The 18,314-nt window shown below is 46.7% G+C and overlaps 1 protein-coding gene across 1 annotated transcript in view; it reads left to right on the forward strand.

Moving 5' to 3' along the window:
• Nucleotides 1–18,314, forward strand: part of UBASH3B (ubiquitin associated and SH3 domain containing B) — a gene marked incomplete at both ends in the record, with an annotated part of 51,089 nt that overhangs the window by 22,305 nt on the left and 10,470 nt on the right. The window contains 5 exons of the mRNA XM_079545741.1: nt 10,428–10,481; nt 11,078–11,264; nt 11,779–11,977; nt 13,520–13,689; nt 14,966–15,174. Coding sequence (XP_079401867.1) covers nt 10,428–10,481; nt 11,078–11,264; nt 11,779–11,977; nt 13,520–13,689; nt 14,966–15,174 — 819 coding nt within the window. The remainder of the gene's footprint in view (nt 1–10,427; nt 10,482–11,077; nt 11,265–11,778; nt 11,978–13,519; nt 13,690–14,965; nt 15,175–18,314) is intronic.

Raw genomic sequence — 18,314 nt, forward strand, 5'->3', positions numbered from 1 at the left:
GCTGGGTGACACCTCACATGTGCAGGAATGTAAAACAGCACGGAGCACTTTGCGATGACAAACAGCCACCTCAGAGCACAAACCACTGAAGTTACTCCCTACAAACAGGAGAGCTGAACACTAAAGGGACCAGTGCATCCCAATACCTGCTGGATTTGGGAGCCCTTCACTGCAGGCAGGGAACTGATCAAGGAGAATGCCATGGTGGGAGGAGGCAGTGGGGCTGTGCAGTGCTGGGGGATGCAGCTCTGGGAAGGTGTTGAGTTTTGCTTTTTGGAGGAGCGAGTTGGGGTATGTTAAATACAGTACTGCTCCAGCAAATGCACATCCCTTTGTTACTTGCTGGCATCACATCTTTAGGTCTCAGTGTACTGAAAAGAGTTCCTTCTATTTTGGCAAATACTTTGACTAAAATCCTTAGAAATTCTGCTGGAAGAACAGACCCAAAGGCTTGATTTGCAATAACCTTTCAGCGAACTTCTTTGTTCGCTTTTTTTCTTCTTTGCAGAAGAGCAGCTGGTGTCTGCTTATATCTCACTGAAGTGTGTAAGTACCTGCTTGAAGTTAATATATGCATAATTACTCTTTGGTGTAGGGATGATTACAAAATCCAGGTATCATCAAGGTCTTCCTATTTTCTTTCTTTGTAATCCACTTATTTATTCAGCAAGAATATGATCAGATAGAGGAATAGAGTTAGAGCTGGCAGGCCATATAAAATCAATAAGTTTGCAGGGAAATGCTCCCTCTGTGAGATAAAGTTTTCTCATTACATTCTCAGATCCTTCTTTATCTCGGCATTTCTCAGTTTATCACAATTCTTCATTTCCTGTTCCCTTTCAGAGTTCAAATATATATATATATATATACATACATCTCTATGTGTCTTCACGTGGCTTTTTTTTTTTAACCCTTCCACAGCTGACATTCAAACCTTTCAGAGCCTTTTGGCCAGACCTTACATACAAATGCCAGATAATTTAATCTGAAATTTGGGACTTCCCGCAACAACTGATTTTGTAACAGGAAAATAATTATACCAGGCGTTGTTATGCTATCAGAAGTTGGTCAGGTGGGATAAGGCAGACATCAACACAGCTGTGCTTCTTTCCAGTTTGGATAGCCAACTTACTTTAGCGTGCAGGACTCCCAGAAGTAGCTACATTTGCCTAAATTTATTCCTCTTGCAACAAGAATAGGCAAACTAAAGGTGAAATCATTTAGAAATCTCCATCAAAGCATTTGTTACGGCTTCGTTTATCTACACTTTTCCTAATGCCGCAGTCTGCAAGGTTATATTAGAGAGTTCACCAAAACTGGCAAAGACTCACAGTAGCTGAGGGCTAAAGAACGATGAGACCAAATACTGATGCACTGAAATTCAGACCGGGGCTTGCTAACTAGCTGTGTTTTCTAATGGAAACTTTGACATGAGCTTTAGTTACTGGTTTAACCACACACTTCATAGATCTCTGAGACACAAGACCAAGACCTGTACGTGATGTCTCACCTAACGACCAGTACCATGGTGCTCCCAGCCCCCAGCACTATCTGGGGCTGTTTCAGCCCTGAGTCGGTGTCAGGTCTGCCTCGCTGTCTGCTCCATTCACCCTCCTGTCCGCCGTGTCCTACAGCACTTCAGGCATCTTGCCCACCTTCTCCGTAGCAATGGTGGACAACTTGGACCTACCTAGATGGTAAGAAACAGTATGCAAAGAAGATTTACATAAAAAATTGTGAAATAGTTGTATTGCTGAAAACAACTGAGGCTTAAAATAATTCCTGAACAGAGCTGTCTAGAGCAAGAGGCTATTTTGAGAGCCTCTTCTTGCCTCTAACCCAACTATCTCAACACCCCACCCTTCTTCCTTCCACCTTCCTTAATTTCTTAGACTTCCTTCTAGTTGCTTTCTGTGAGTCTATTTTAGGTGTGAGATTATGGTTAGCTTCTCCCTGGGCATCTACTTCTCATTTTCTGTCTCTGGGCTTTGCCTTTTCAGCAAAGTTGTGAGTCTAAGGTCCCTCACAGATAAACAGACATTGCCTAGAAAGAACAGAAAATACCTACTGCAGAAGGCAGTAAGATGGTGGAGTGAGCTTTTCCAAATGCAAAGCCTACATACACAGCCAAAGTTGCTAAGTCCAGCTGTCAAACATGAGTGTCTGAACTCATCCATCTCAGGCAGACAGGTATGCACACCGACCACAAAATATCACTGCTTTGCTATTAACCGTCGCCTTTTCTTTTGGTAGAAAATAATTCCATCTCACACAGTGACCGATGTTATATTCCAGACAAGCCCACAAAACCTCACTGTGGAGCTCACAGATGGATTTTGTTGTATATTCTCTTCCATCCACCAACGTGGAGAGGGTTTGACACGGACTGGATTTGGCCACACGGGCCTCATCCTTGATGTCTGACATTATAATGACAGTTCCATCGCTGTCAACTCAGAGCAAGTTCAGAAAATTGTTCATTCTCCCTCTGAGGAAGCTTCATCACAAGATCCAAACTGCATTGCTCAAAGCCTTGCTTTCAGCCTTCAGCCACATCGTGTTGACGTTGGTGTATGTTACCTCCACCCCTTTCCCTCTGTGGGGCTGGGAAATCTCTCCTTAGCTCCGGGCCGTGCTCTCTGCACACACCCAGCCAACGCTGCTCTAACTGGGGGCTACAGCCACCTCCTGGGAGCAGCACATCCAGACCTCCCAGCACTGCACTGGGGATCCATCCCCCAAAGCGCAGCGCTTGGCGGCTGGCAGGGCAGTTCCTGGTAGACCCGGTGTCACCGACTTCACAGAACAGCAGCTTTCTGGCAAATTGTGCAACTGCACCACCCCCAAACTTCCTGTTTTGAAACCCCAAGAAGCTGGAAAATGTTAACACCGGCACTTTAAAGTGCTAGTTGCGGCATTTTTTTTTTTCTTCTTCTTCTTCCTAAAGATCTACACAGCACCAGCAAATTCTACACGGAGAGGAGGAGAGCGGGGACAGGGGCAGGAAGGCTGTGTGCCACCACCAGCCTCTGACAGCCCTCTGTTCATTGCTGTGCTGTCACCAAGCAGTGGCCCAAGCAGGAGGTGATGTGGCAGATGGTGGGGCAGGTGCTGGTGGACACAGCATCCCAGCTCCATCCATCCCACCCTGGGAAACCCACTTGGATGGGGAGAGGAGGCCCCAGCAATGATAGAACCAGGAGACAGGAAACAAGAGAATTGGCAAATCTCTGTTTCTCTGCAGCTCACTTCTATATAGGAAGAGCAGTAGTGAGAAGGAAGAAAGCATCGTGCTTGTCTTGAACAACGCACGGGAACTTCTTTCTTTCCAATCAGCATGACAACTGCTTCCCTTTCTGGTCGTCCAGAATCCCTTATCCAGCTATCTGAAATTCTAGATAATACATCTCAGCATTCTTAAACCACTAACTTGGCTCCTGGCTAGCTAGAAATGTATGAAAGCCACTGGGATGAAAGTTCCTGCCCTCCTGTGCTGCACAGAGTATTGAATAATGACATTTAAGTCATCCTGCAGCACTCTGGCTGGTATTAAATGAGGTGTTTGAATGGGACAGGCCTCTGCTGAAAGGCCTTCAGTTATCAACTATTTCATCTGAATTGATTTGTATGATCTGCATTTGATTGTTTCGCACATCCTCAGAATTCTGCAGCCCTTTACCAGCCGCAGTCATTATCCCTATCACCTTTCCCAGCTCTCACTCTGCAGCAAAACGCTGAACCTTTGTGAATCATCCAGCTGAGCTGCTGCCAGCTCTCATGACTTTGTTACAGAACACGGGGATGGCGTTTTCTTAAACATCCAGCTGCAGGACTTGTGTTATTTTCAGAGACTGCCAGGCTCTGTTTCAGCAGCAGTACATCCCTACATGTGCTTGTACCCACACCCCATCTCTCCATCACACAAGGACCCAATGGAGAGGCTGTGGCAGTGAGCACTGGGCTTCCAACATCTGAGCCCATGCCCCACGTAAAAGCTGTGCTATGATTGTTTGAAAGAAAATAATATCCTGTTTCCTTTTTAAACTGTATACCTCTTTTAAAATGTTAAATGGCTGCTACATTCCTTTCTTTATCCCGGACACTTTTTACGAGTCTGTACTTCCCTCTTCTTCTGCTTTAACAAGCTGGCTAAGCTGAGGATTAAGGGAATGACTTAGCACACATGTGCTACGGGAGGGGAAAAAAACGCCTTCAAAATCTTATATAACATAAAAACCCAACACGCAAAGCAGACACACACACCCAGGCCCTCATTCTTTGCACTTAAAAGTAATGGTCATCATGGTACAGCCAGGCTGCAGCTTGCCAGCTGGACCATCCTCTGAAAAACGAACGTTTAAGTGATGGAAACTAGGACTACATAGCAGTGCTTTTCCCGACCTTCCTTTTGGTGGTGCTTCCCATTGCTCTCTCTTTCCTATAACCAAACTCAGTGTTGGCCAGCTGGGAGCAAGCAGCCACTGCTCCGGAAGGAATAGGAAGAGAACCAGTGAGCCCTGTCATGCTGTCAGGTACCTTCTGTAAATATTTATGCGACCTACAGGATACAGCACAGTTTGACGTCTTGCAGTCTCCGCAGCCACCGTGCAGCACTGCAGCTCCTGTCAGAGCTCCCATCTTTCAGACAGGACCTGGTTCTCTGCCTGGCTGTGATCTGCTTATAGCACTGCTGACCTCACTTGGGGTGTTGTGCCGAATCGCGTGTTCGCAGTGTGCAGCTTGGGGAGGACGTGGCTTCAAGGAGAGCAACTCTGTCAAACACAGCGAGGGCTTTATGTCCTCTGTCGTGTGCAGAAAGCAGCAGAAGGAAAAGCTGAGGTAGTGCCTGAAGGACTGAAGGGAAGAAAAAATAACTCCTGCCACGCACTTATTATGTTAGAGTGATTTCTTCCTTCCAAAAGCACTCGGGTTTTTCTTTTTTCCTCACAAACTGCAGAAAGGGAACCTACCCGCCCCCTCCCCATAAACAGGAACATGATCCCTAGTGATATCTTCCTGTCCCGTCCCTATTTATAACTGTAAGGTCACTCGAATGAGAACAGAAACGGTATCATATGATTTTTGGTGACCAACTGAATGAAATATTGAGAATTCTGAGGAACGCATTTGAATAACCCATGAGACAAAACGTTTGGAAAGAACACCTCGACGTGGCTGGTTTTGTTTGTAGGACAGCAAAGCAAATCTTCAGACAAGCAGTCAATTATTTGGAATTTGGCTGTTTTCCCCTACAACAAATCATCAAGTAATTAAATGGACAGAAGTTTTGCTTGCAACGTTGTTCTTCAATGGGCAATTGTTTATTGAAAGTCCAAAATAGCCACATTTCTACTACTGTGCTGTTAACAGTACAAACAATTGATGCAAACTGAAAAAACGAAGGGATCTGCAAATGTCACTGAAGGGGCAAAGACAAAACAAAGACAGAAAAGCTGGGAATTTCATTGTTTGCAAAGAATTTATATTTGTTTCCCTTTAATTAGTGCTATAACAGAGGATACAGATTCAGGTAGGCTGATGGGCGCTAAGTGCTGGCCTTACAGCCTGTTCTGCACCGACAGCCGTGCTCCAAGCAGCAGCTGCAGCCCCATCCTGCAAATACCCGGTGTCCTCCCATCAAGCCAGCATTTTATTTGTTATTCCTTTACCATCTACCAACACAGACTGAAAAATGTCAGGGTTGAAACAGCTACACGCACCTGTTTGAACACTTGGTTGTATAAATGCCTATTCTATGTGCACACACAAACAAGCAAAAATAAGACTGGCTATTTTATAACCTAACAAAAACGTTCCGTGGGGCAGCATTCCTCTTTCAAACTCTTTTAGCATAAATTACGATCCATAATTCCTATCTTATCATGTCAGGCAGCTTCAAACTGAACCTAATGATGAAGAGAGCCAAGTTCTTCCATCATATTTAATGCAGTTTCCAGCAAATCTTTATTTACACAGCTAAATATTTTATGGGCCAAAGATTCGGGGCTACTTGAAATGATGAATTCATCCCTCCGAGGGGTTTTGTTCACGGATAAGAAGTTTGTCTAGGTTTGAGGTACACGATGAAAGGGAAGATTTAGTCATTCCCTTTCTTTTACAGGCTGCCTCCGTCCTTCCATTGCTCATTCACAAATCCCTGGTGCCTCTGTAGGCAGACAGCTCGTAGGTGGATCTGAGGTAGAGGCTGCTGCTGGCGTTTGTGAGCAGTGTACAGGGCCGGCTCCTTCCTACAAACCAAAGGGTCAGCTGTGCCTATGGCAGGGTTAGGATCTCTGCTTATCGTAGCAAAAGGAGAGCCAACAGGAAGGGGGAAATTCAGCCCCGGGCAGCAGCCAGAGAGGCCAACTCCTTATGAATTAGACATGGCTGCTCTGCACCCAAGGGCTCAGCCCTACTGCATGACTCAGCCCCTGCATGGGGATCCCCGCTCACTGCCTGCCCCCAGCACTGTGTGCACCCCCAGCACAGCCGTGCGTCCGCTGCTCTCTGCCCTCTGCATCTCAACAGTAGGGAGAAAATGGAACCCGTGCATTTAAATACCTCTTAATAGTTCACCCCCGTCCCTCTGTCCCTCTCTTGTGCAATTTGCATTAACTTTGCTGCTCGTTAGCCTGTGTGCAAGGCACTGCTGGCAGCAATGCCACCCTACTTTTTGAAATTGGACTGGAATAAGAAAGCTGAGCAATTACAAAGGATTTCTGTGTGGTGCTACTGAGACCAAAGGCTCTCTTTATGGTTAATGCATCATTCCCCATTACAGCCATTTCCTCTGAAGTAAATGGGATTTTGCCATTATACTTTATGTTTATTGATATATATTTCCTAGCTGAATTGACATTACTCCATTGCTCTTTTTTTTCCTACCCTGAAATTGCAGGAAGCCAAAAATCCTTCAACAATAATGAGTTAAATTCTGTTGTATGCAGAGCTCTGCACTCTCCCATTAAGTGGGCTGGGATTAAAACGGGCACCACTTACACATTAATATGCATTCCAGAGTAGATACTATATATGACTCAGGCTAAGGGACCAATTGTTTAGCTGGGACTCTTCCTAACAGTACCTCAGTGCCATTCAACCAAACTTTCCTTACAACTAGACACTGAAGAGTGAGGTTGAACAATAAAAATACCTGATTCTTTGTAGTAGCTAAAATCCCTGCAGCGCTCTTGGAAGGTGCTGCTGTTGGCATCCCCCCTCTGCACACCTGCAGTTGGATGTAGCATCTCCTTCCCTTTCTCTTCTATTTGCTGTCTGGTGCTACTGTGCATTGCTGATTGAGCATCCTGTACTTCGTCTCCAGAGGCAGCAGCAGCTGAGATATGGAGGATGAGCGGCTACTAATGCTGCACAAGGCTTCTCACCTTTTCTGAATCCAGCTGCAGTTTTGACATGACCAGAAATGGTCACAGTGTGATGGCAGTTGGATGGACTCTGAAAAACAAGTTATTTTCTTGCTTTTTTCTTTTCTCGTGTCACAACACCACTTCTTATCCCTGGCTGCAGTGCTGCAGCCAGCACTTGCCACCCAGCATGGGTAAATCTGAGCACCTAAGCCACAGCTAGTCACCTAGTTAAACGACCTGATTTTTTCTCAGGATCTGAGTTTTGTCTTCCAGCTCCCGCTCAGCAGCTGGGAAAATCAGGCCAATTCTCAAAGTGGCCAAGCATAGCTGGGATGGGTTTTGAGCACTCAGCTTCTTAGAAGCAGATCCTAGCAGGGCCTCAGAGCAGGAGCAGCCAGAGGAAGGGTCCTCTCCAGGTCCTGACTATAAAAAATGCCACTTGGGAGAGATTCAGTGCCTGCCCTAACCAGGAGCTATCAGTCATCGGCAGCATTCCTAGCAGTAAATTAAAAAGAACATTTCTCAGCTTCAGGTCCCATGATAAAAATATACCTTGCCTTTTGTTTGCTTTATGCAGTATTTCCTCCTTGCACGGAAAATTAATTTGAAAAGGGAGTTTATTGTCCCCGTGGATGAGATAGGCACCTTCTGAAATTGCTCATGAACAGAAGTGTGTGGGGCCCAGCCTTGTGCTTCTGACACCCTTTGGGGTCCTGGGAGTACAAAGGCAGTGAGGAGGGAGCCGCAGTCAAACCCAACAGAGCTCCATTGTGCAGCTTTCCAAGGCAACATCAATTCACGAAGCCAACAAGTTAACAAGGGTGGGTGGCAGAGCCGTCTGCCCTGCTAGATTCCTTCAGAGATCTGCTCTGGGGGCTGGAGAGAGTAAATAGGGAGAGCAGCTTGTCTGCCTGCACTCTGCAGCAGGAGAAACTGCTCATCTCCAAGCCAGAGCTTTTCTGGGAGGGCATTCTGAATTCGCTGCCTCGGACACAGCACAGATAGACGCGTTCCCTAGCAAAGGTTAGGGAGTTGAATTTAGTAGGAAAGAGCCTCAGCAAGAGGAGGAGGTCAAACAAGCAAAGCAACACAACAGAAATGTTGGATAGAACCGCAGTGAGGAAAACCCACAGGCGGTCAGCAGAGGCAGCTGGCCTCCCTTACAGCTCTGCAGGCTGTGCAGAGGGAGAGCTTTCTGCAGAACTACTGCAAGCAAAGCAGAGGCTGCTGTGCAAAATGCATCTGTGCCAGCCTAGGCAAAGGTCAGCCAGGCAGAACAGAACCAACCGCGATGCTGGCCCGTCCTTGCAGAGGCAGGTGCTGGGACTAGCGGATCTCAGATGAGCGCTGGCAGATAAGGGCAGCAGAGCGCTTCAGGAGGAAGTATTTTCATAGTCACATATTTGCAACACAGCCCTTTTTTGCAGCATTATCTTTCTGCCTTCCTCTTACTCTCAAAATGAACAAAAATACGTATATTCAAGGGGTGGGGAAGCCAGTGGCAGAGCTGAAACACAGCTGAGTCAACAACACGCGTCTGTGACCAAGTGGGTGACATTTCACATCGCTGCATGGTTATCAGAGCACCCGCAAAAGTCATCACTGCAGACAGAAAGGGCAACGGGTAAGCAGATGAATGTCTTAGGTGGCCCTATGGGCACAAGCTGCTATGCTGGAGGGTCCCCACTGCCCTAATCCTAGAGCCGTGGATCATGACCCTCTTCCCTCACCTGGACCATTTCCTACAGCCAGCCCTCCTGCAGCACATAACATGGGGTGCTTGGTGCCCTGATCCTGTCCCTTTGGTCAGACACATTCCCTCTGGCTTCACGACGTCAGCAAGCTTTCTGAATTATCATTAAACTGTAACATACCATTTTTAGTAGGTTACTGCTTGAGGCCAGCCACTGTAAGCTGGAAGTTTTTCTGTCCTCAGCCAGATTTTGTCATTAATAGCTCTGAGACACCCCATCTGTTTCTGGCACTGCCATCTATGGGATCCCTCCTCTTCCCCTGTCTTTGGAGGGGGCTGCCTTTGACCCCACTGCCAACGCTGTGTTCTCCTCAGCCCTTCCTCCTCCCACACCATTTTGCACAAGTGCGTGCCGAGGGATTATCTGTTGTGAATTAGATTAAACCAACATCCCCTTCAGTCTGACCTCCTTCCTACCACATCTGTAGCTCTTAAGAGCAACGCCGCCCTTTTTCCTTTAAGCAGGAAGCTTTGAAATGAATTCAAGGTGCATTGGCCTCCTGACACTCAGCTGAGGTCTGACTTCTGCCCCCAAACTCTTAACGTTTCTATCCTTTTCTGCCTCCTTCACTCATATTTTTTTCTTAAATATTTATGCCTTCTGGATTCTGGGTGGATTCCTCACTTTGGCAGTCAAAGCATTACAAAGCTGAGCTGATCCACAGCTGCATTTCAGTGCTGAGCACTTGGAAACACTACAGGGAAAAAAGGCAGCACCACACGGGTTTGTTCTGCAACCCAAAAACTCGCTTACCAGAAGACTTCGGCCTTGTTCGCTGGAGTGCAAAGGGATATACAGGCACCCCGAAGGGAAATAAACAAAAGAAGAGCACATTCACGTAGCAAGGGACGAAGGGAGCTAGTAAATTTTGCCAGGTTATTCTAACCGGGAAAATCTCAGGTTTGTGCCCCCTGGTGGCGACTGCATCTCTCCTGTCCTCAGCGCTGCTGCAATGCCTGCACGTCAGGGCTGAGCCTCACCCACGGTCACATCAGCAGAAAGCAGTCCTAGGACCAAGATAAATAATTGCACGACGAGATTGCAACACAGGACGCCCATGATTTGCATGCTTGATGTGCGGCTGCAATTATTACTTTTAATTATCCTCAGCTTCACTCCCAAAGTTTGACTCCTAGTTTTTCCTGTGTGTATGCACAACATGTAACCCTACTTAGAGGGAATTCAGGCAGAACTCAGGTCGCAGTTAACGTGGGGCTAATGATGTCTATCTTGCCAGAAAGCAGATGTGACTTTATCCATATATCACCAGCACTGAAATGCTCTCTTTGTTTTGCTTTCCCTTCAGACAAAAAGCACTGGCATCAACAGGTGGAAGAAGCGTCCAAGCAGCATGCGACTGGTTGGTATGAAGTAATACATGTTAAACAGAAAAGAGTACAAGAAATCAGCAGCTTTAGTGGCTAAGACTTTAGCCATTAGAAAGCAGAATGTTACTGCAGATGTTTTGATAGGAACACGGCCTGAAACACAGTTGCAATTAGAGAGCCAGTGTTTGAGGGCTGTAAATAAACAATGGAGAAAAAAGCCTTGTCTGACAGTTGGAGATCTCCAGCAATAGCAAAAAAGGGGGAGAGAAAGGAACCGGTCCTCCCTGCACCACAATGCCCAAAGGGAAAACTGAGAGCCGCCTTTTCAGAGATGCTGAGCCATTTTCAGTGCTTTCCCCACCACGTTATGCACACTGAATGTCGGAAAGACGGAGGCAGTGAGTGAGGATACATCGTCAGACTCTCAGTCTGAAACTAAAATCCAATTTTCTGTATTACTTAGTAGTGGTAAGGGGCTGCAAGAGAGATGGCGCAGCCCTCAGCCTGACCCCCAAGAGTTGATTTTTTTCTATAAAGGGAGATGGAAGCAGAGCAAGGACAGGGGAAACTGATTTTGCTGAAGAAAACACCTTTCTATGCCAATCTAACCCTCCTTTCTCCCTCTCAGGCTGTTCTCCCATGTGGGTGATCCATTCCTGGATGACACCCTGCCTCGGGAGTACGTCCTCTACCTGCGCCCCACTGGCCCCCTGGCTCAGAAGCTCTCTGAGTTCTGGCAGCAATCAAAGCAGATCTGCGGGAAGAACAAAGCTCACAACATTTTCCCACATATCACCCTGTGCCAGTTCTTTATGGTAAACCAGAGCTCCTCTTTCTGCCGCCTTTATGTATGCATGCATGAGCAGCCCTTGTCAGGCTCAGGCTGGAGATGCTGCACACTTCATTCAGTTGCTGCAGAAGGGAATTCAGGGGTTATGACAAGAAGTGCCTGGGCTTGGTGAGGAGGTAATTGGGTTCTAAACGAGCTGTTTTCAGGGAAGAGCAGCAGACCAAAATCACGTAATCACAAATGATTGTTAGCATGAGAAGAGTGTGTGCAGGGGGGTGAGGCTCAGGAGGTTATTTGGGGATAGCTGATCCCGCTTTGAGGACAAGGGATGGGCAGAGGGCTTCTGAAGATGCCTGTTTCTGTGATCCCCTGCTTTTTTCTCACTGTGTGCCAGCAGAGGCAGACCATTCATACATACAACACCATTCACACTCACCCACTTGAGCCTCTCTTTCTCTACCAAGTGCACAGCAGAGCTGAGTGCAGGCACAGGGATCAGCTCTCCACCTGAGCAGTGCTTGTCCTGTTTCCTTTGGCAGTGCGAGGACAGCAAGGTCGATGCTCTCACTGAAGCCCTGCAGGCCACCGTGATGCGCTGGAAATGCAAATTCCCTGCCCCTCTGCCCTTGGAGCTCTACACGTCCTCCAACTTCATCGGGCTTTTTGTCAAGGAGGAAAGTGCTGAGGTGCTCAAGAAGTTTGCTGCAGACTTTGCTGCAGAGGCTGCCTCCAAAGCAGGTGGGTGACACTACATCATATGAAACCCCACACTTCTCCCATAGTGGCCATTTCAGAGGTCATCTTCTGCATTAACCTGGCAGTCTTCCATGCGCAGGCAAAGGGATAGTGCCCAATTAATATAAAGTATGAACAGGAATTTAAATGTCAGAGCTGCCCATAGGGGAGCAGTGATACCTGTAAGCTGAACCAAGGGTGGTCTGAGAGCAGCACCCCTCCGGGAGCCTTGTTTGTCAGCAGGTTTTCACTTTAAAGATCACCTCACACTTAGTGTCGAGTGCTGCTCCTGAAAGGGAAGTTGACATTTGGCGGTTCTTTAACCTTTCAGACAGACTGCAGCCTGCAGGGCTGAGCATTTCCTGCTCCACTCACCGCCACAAAACCTTCCTCAGCCTCAGAAGGGCTGCTGTGCACTTCTGAGATGCACGTGGGGCTCTGAGGGAAGACCCAGAGCGCCCTGACAACCTTAAAGGAGCCTTTCCACCAGCCCTGCTCAGTGCCAGCCAACCTCCAGCCCAGCCCAACCCATCAGTTCTTTCTTAGGGGCAGCCAGTTGCTGCACTGCAGGGTGCAGCCTGGTCAGTTTATCACACTGAAGTCTGTGGGGCTTCTTTGGAGTCGCAGAGCACGTTGTCTCTCACTGATCCAAAAAACAAAAAAAAAAGATGGATGAACTTGCAAAGCTACTCCTGGCTGGCATTTACAGCCAAGTCTATGAATAGCTGCAATTCTGACTGAATAATCAGTCAAATTTAATTGCAATTTTCAGTTGAATAAGCAAAAGTAAATTACATGCAAACAATGCATCCTATGATTTCCACATCCACTGGGAGAGTCCCAGTTTTTCCACATACTTCCACCTTTCTGCTTCCCTGAATCTCTTCCTGATTTAGATTCTATTTTTGCAGGATCACTTTGAATCATTATTTTACCTATTTCTGCTTTCACAATTTGGGAACACCTTTCCCTCAGTGAGTGAGCTAATAATCCAGCTAAAGTACATGAAAAAGATGTAATCAATTTACATGAATATGGATATCCATGGATACACGGATTTGTAATTTCTACCATAAGAGAGAGGAGGGACAGTAGAAATAATGCTGTTTCACTTGCTTATTTAGGGGAGATCCTCAGCTCCCAGTGACAGAAAGGCTGCTCCTCACTGGGCAAGTCTCTTTCAGCAGAAGGCCTGTGTGTGTGCATTACAACAGTTGTTATCACACCATCCAGAAGAGCCCCTTTTCTGAATTCAAATGACTTCTGGCAGTTTGGCAAGGATGTTTGGTCTACCACCCTGGTGTGACTAAGAACTGAATCAGACCACAAATCCCATGGCTCGATCCGAGGCACAGCACACACAGGGAGCCCACGTCTGATTTACCCAAAGCCCTTTCAGAAACTCACCTCCAATATCTTCTGCTCAGGCTATCTTAAAAAGCTGCACTACCACCTCCTGCTCGTGGCCCACAGCCGCTCTCCCACCTCAGAAAAGCTGCTAATCTCAACAGCCCTGTCTTGCTAACTGACATCTTCCTGCTGCAGATGTGCACGTGGAGCCCCACAAGAAGCAGCTCCACGTGACGCTGGCCTATCACTTCCACACCAGCCACCTGCCCACGCTGGAGAAGCTGGCACAGAACATCGATGTCAAGCTGGGCTGCGACTGGGTGGCTGCCATATTCTCCCGAGACATACGCTTTGTTAACCACGAGGTACGTGCTGTAGAGTTTGTTTCAGTCCAAAAAGAAATGGTTATCGTTCTCCAACACAATATATGGAAAAAAAAATTATGTATTTCTATTCTGCAAATTGGGACCTTGGGTACAGAGAAAACAGACAGGAGATTGGTCTCATCTCCTGTGTGCTTCCCCAAGTCAGATGTCTAAGTCTGAGCCAGCTACTTGAGGCCCCCTTTGCAGTCAGTGCAGTGAAACAGACACGTCCAGGAAGAGCACCATCCTCCTTCCCTATGTGAAGAGCCAACTCGGCCTTTAGAAGCTGCAAGCAGTCAATGTTATCACCAATCACAAAGGGAGCTGCTGCTGAAAACCAGCTCACATCTGTGCCTATCTAACTGAAGGCAGCCATGTGCCAGAGCTTTGGCCCTGTGCTATCAGGTGACAGTGACTAGCTGACTCCCTTTGAAGATACCACAGATATTTAGGAGGATTAATGAGCAAATGGGCATCAGAGCTGATGATCCTGTTTTTTATTTGCATGATACCACTGAAGGAATCAGACTTGCCAGGGCCAGCAGCTTGCCTGTTCTCCCCTTCAGTGAGGACTGCCACAGCCATTCCTAAGGAAAGTCACTGGTAGACATTCAACACATGTGGATTCCTCATGCTCCAGAGCAGAACAGATCACAGAATTATAGTTACAGATCTTTACCCCACTTTTTTTTTTTTTACTTTATCTTGCTCACATTGGAAAGCACAAAGAAAAGCAGGTGGTCACAGCTCAGTATTACTCATCAGCTATTAGCACACAGTTCTGAGAGCAGGATGTCACAGATTCAGATCTGTTGTCAGCCCCAGCTCTGTTTCTGCCTTGACTTCAAAAGCAATAGCAGTGAGAACTGCTCTTGTAGGTCAAGCGCAAGTGGTTACACTGGCAATGGCCACTGAGCACAGAACTGCTGTGAACTGCAGCTCACAAGAAGAGTGCAGTTCCATTTCAATCAAAAGCTGACATTTAAGCACGCAGTCATGTCTTTGCCCTCACTAAAAAACATCCCCTCCTGGTTGTCAAAGACATGACTGAAATCAGAGAGAAGAAGAGCTTTCCAGCAGTCTAGGAGTGGGAAACAGTAGGAATTCCCTCAAGGTAACACTTCCCTGGATAAAGCACAGAGATGCATGATAAGGAGAGCTGCTTACACCATGAAAAGGCTAAAGGTCTGGGTGGAAGTGCCCCTGCCCCACTCTGCTAGAAGTTCCCTTCCATTAACAACCCTTTCATTCATTTGTGCTTCTGTTTCTTCCTCAGACTCTACAAGTGATCTATCCTTACACTCCCCAGAACGATGATGAACTCGAACTGGTTCCTGGGGACTTTATTTTCATGTCCCCAGTGGAACAAACCAGTACAAGTGAGGGCTGGATTTATGGCATTTCCCTTGCAACCGGCTGTTCTGGGCTGCTGCCTGAAAATTACATCACGAAGGCGGATGAATGTGGGACCTGGGTGTTCCATGGGTACGTAAAGCTGCTCAGTCTAATTCTAGTCACTGCAAAAAGGGAGCTCAGCAGCTGAGATTTCACCTGGGTAAGCGAATAGTCTCACTTCACTTCCTCAGGGCTGCTGAGAAGGTGGCTTTGGGGGAAACATTCTGGCACACCAAGCCCCATCTGGTAAGCAAAGGAAGCGCAGGTGCTGGCGCCATGCATGGGATTTGAGAATGATGCGATTTATTCAGCTAGGATGTTACAGCAACTGTTACTCATAGGATGGCTGCTGCTGGTTGATAGAGCTGGAGCAGATGGCCACTGCACAGACACTGCAGTGAAGGCATCTCTGTGGTGGGACCTGGGTCACAAAGCTTTGAATTTGTGCATTAATTTGTGCATAAATTGTTGTGTATGATTCCATGGGAAAAAGGTCTGGATCAGCAAGATTTCTTCAGACACTTTGCAAGACATTCAGAGCAGTTATCACCTGCCTGCCATTTGCTTCAGTGAGAATCAAGACCTTGACTTTTGAATAAGGTTATAATTTATGCCTCTTGATTTTGATAGGAATTAGATAAACCTAGTAAAAGCCTACTGCTGGACTGTGGGTCTGGGCAAATCCCACAGGGATGTCTGCATCCCTAAGCACCCAAACACCTTTGGCACAACAGGAGCATAGAGAGTGGTGTCTCTGTAAGAGCACACGATAACAAGGAGAGCAGAAAGACACATTCCTGCCTGCTGTCTGTCCAATAAACCGAGGCAGGTGCAGAGGCTTGGGCATGGTCACACAGCAGATTACAGAGGGAGAGGATGGAGATACAGAATGAGATGCAGACAGTTGATATCTCAAATTTCAGTGGGCAAACATGGTTTGTGGGGAGAGTGTCAGAGCAGAAAGGGAGCACATGACACCCCTGTCAGCACAGGACAAGCACTGACCTCACTCAGCATTTAGTAGAAATCAATCCAACATCTCATCAAGCCAAGCAAAATGCAGGAAACAAAAGAGGAAAAAAAAACCAGCTTTTTTTTCTTTGTTCGTGACTTTTCAAGCTTAACACACACGTCATGGTGAGCGACAGATGGAGAGCAGACACAGGGCAAATGTAGCTTCCAGGCTCACTTCCAGATGTGATGGCAGTGACCATTCTGTGCTTCTGTAAACCAGTCCTGGTTTCACCCTGAGTCCTCCCCAACCCAGAAGACCTTCAGGCAGGGACAAGCACAACAAGAGATCATTCATCCCTTCTGTCACAACCATCCATTCTTTTTCTGCCTGCCCTGTGAAAAACGGTCACCACTTATAAAGGGCTTCCACTCATATGTGAGCCAAACAGAACAGTCCTATCTATCCCGCATCTGTTGCCAAACTTCAACTCATCTTCCATTATAAGCAAAGAAAAACCCTCCAGTAGCCAGGGCTTAGCAAAATTACAATCAAGGCACACGGACAAAGTCAATCAGCGAGTCTGACTCAAGTCAGGACTTAATCCAGGGCCTCCCATTTGCAATCCAGCAAAAATTGTCTTTTCTTCCCCCAAAAGTTCCCATCCAAAATGGTTCACATCCACAAATACTGCAGCAGCCTGTTCTGCACTCTGCTTTTTTTCTTACAGTACCTGGAAGGATTTTGAGGCCAAGAGAGACAAGCACGGGGAGCAATTATTATTGCAGCTAAAAGGAAAGCCAAACATTTTCTAACTCCAGCACTGCTTTGTCTCCAGGCAAGCAAGGAAAGGCAAGCAAAGAAAGGAAATGCCCCTTCCCTGATTACTGCTAAAGATTATAAATCATGAACCAGAGCATGCAATATGAAGCATTTATCAAAAACATTATTATATACCCGGAAACAATCTCATTTTACACAACAGCTTCCCACAGGGAATATTGGGTTACAGAATGTCATTTGGTCAAAACAATATAGCAAGCCAAACACAACCAAAGTCCAACTGCCATCCAGGTCAACACGTTCACCATTAGATCCTCTCAGTAAGATGAGAATGGAGCACAGATAACTTTATTTCATAGGCATGAAAGAAAGCATGGCACTACTCACCGGGATCACAGAGCTGCCACATGGAGGAGGTGGGACCAATGCCCAGAGCTGGGAGTGGGGCTGCTGGTGGTGAGCAGTGCTTTGTGCTGCCTCTGTGTACACAGCCACGTCCTGCTTTATTCCTGCAGAGGAAGAAAGAAAAAACAGCCATTGAGTTTTCCCTCCTAGTCACAAGAGACTGCATTCTTCAAGTGAAAATCATGCATTATTGAGACCATTGCTAAAATACAGCTCATTCCTGGCTGCAGCACCATAGCAATACCATGCAACAGATATGGCAAGGAAAATGCTATTCTGAGACACTTGAGCAAATCCTTAATACAGCAACATAAGGTTGCTTGTGTCTGCAGATTAACTGGTTTTGGAATATTTCTCCTGAAAAAGATTTCCCTGTTGCACTACACAAGCAATGCAGAAGCTGAATTCTGGCCTCTGCAGGACACAGTTTTAGGGCTGATATCCAAACTGTGCCTCTAGAGCTCAGCCCAGCACACAAACTTCCATAGACAAACACAAAACAAAAAGGCATCCCTGCCCTATGAGAAGGTTGTGCTTCAGCTGCAGACCAACTGGCTGCCATCACTAAGAGACGAATCTGATGAACCGTTTCTTAGGGCAGAACAGGCTTTGCTTTCAGAATGGGGCAGAATGTCCATTAAACCAGACTGTGTCTTGAGAGACTTCAGGTCTGAATCCTTTCCCTGTCTCCTAAAACAGGAATGGCATTGCTTCTATTCTGCAGACCCCAAAGATTTGCCATGCATCTAAAGTGCATTTCTCTGCCAGCTGTGGCACATTGTGGCATGACTGGACCTGCTAGGGTCTGGTAGGGGGAATATTTGTTCTCTGATTGGTGCTATAAGCTGGAAAATAATTACAGACAAATTGTTCCAGCATCCCATACAACCCCACCTAAATCCTAAACCTACGTAACCCCTTCTTGCCATTCCTGCAGGAAGGGTGATGGTGTTAAGAATTTCATGTTATCTAGCAGTAGTTTCAGGCCCAGCACTAGCTATGTGGTTATGCAAAAAGAACAGCTGTTTTTTTTTTTCCCAGAATTGTAAGAGGAAAGCTTCAAAAAGCAAAATACATGAGCCAGAAACAC

Source organism: Tetrao urogallus (assembly GCF_951394365.1).
Source record: "Tetrao urogallus genome assembly, chromosome: 22".
Classification (NCBI taxonomy): Eukaryota; Metazoa; Chordata; class Aves; order Galliformes; family Phasianidae; genus Tetrao; species Tetrao urogallus.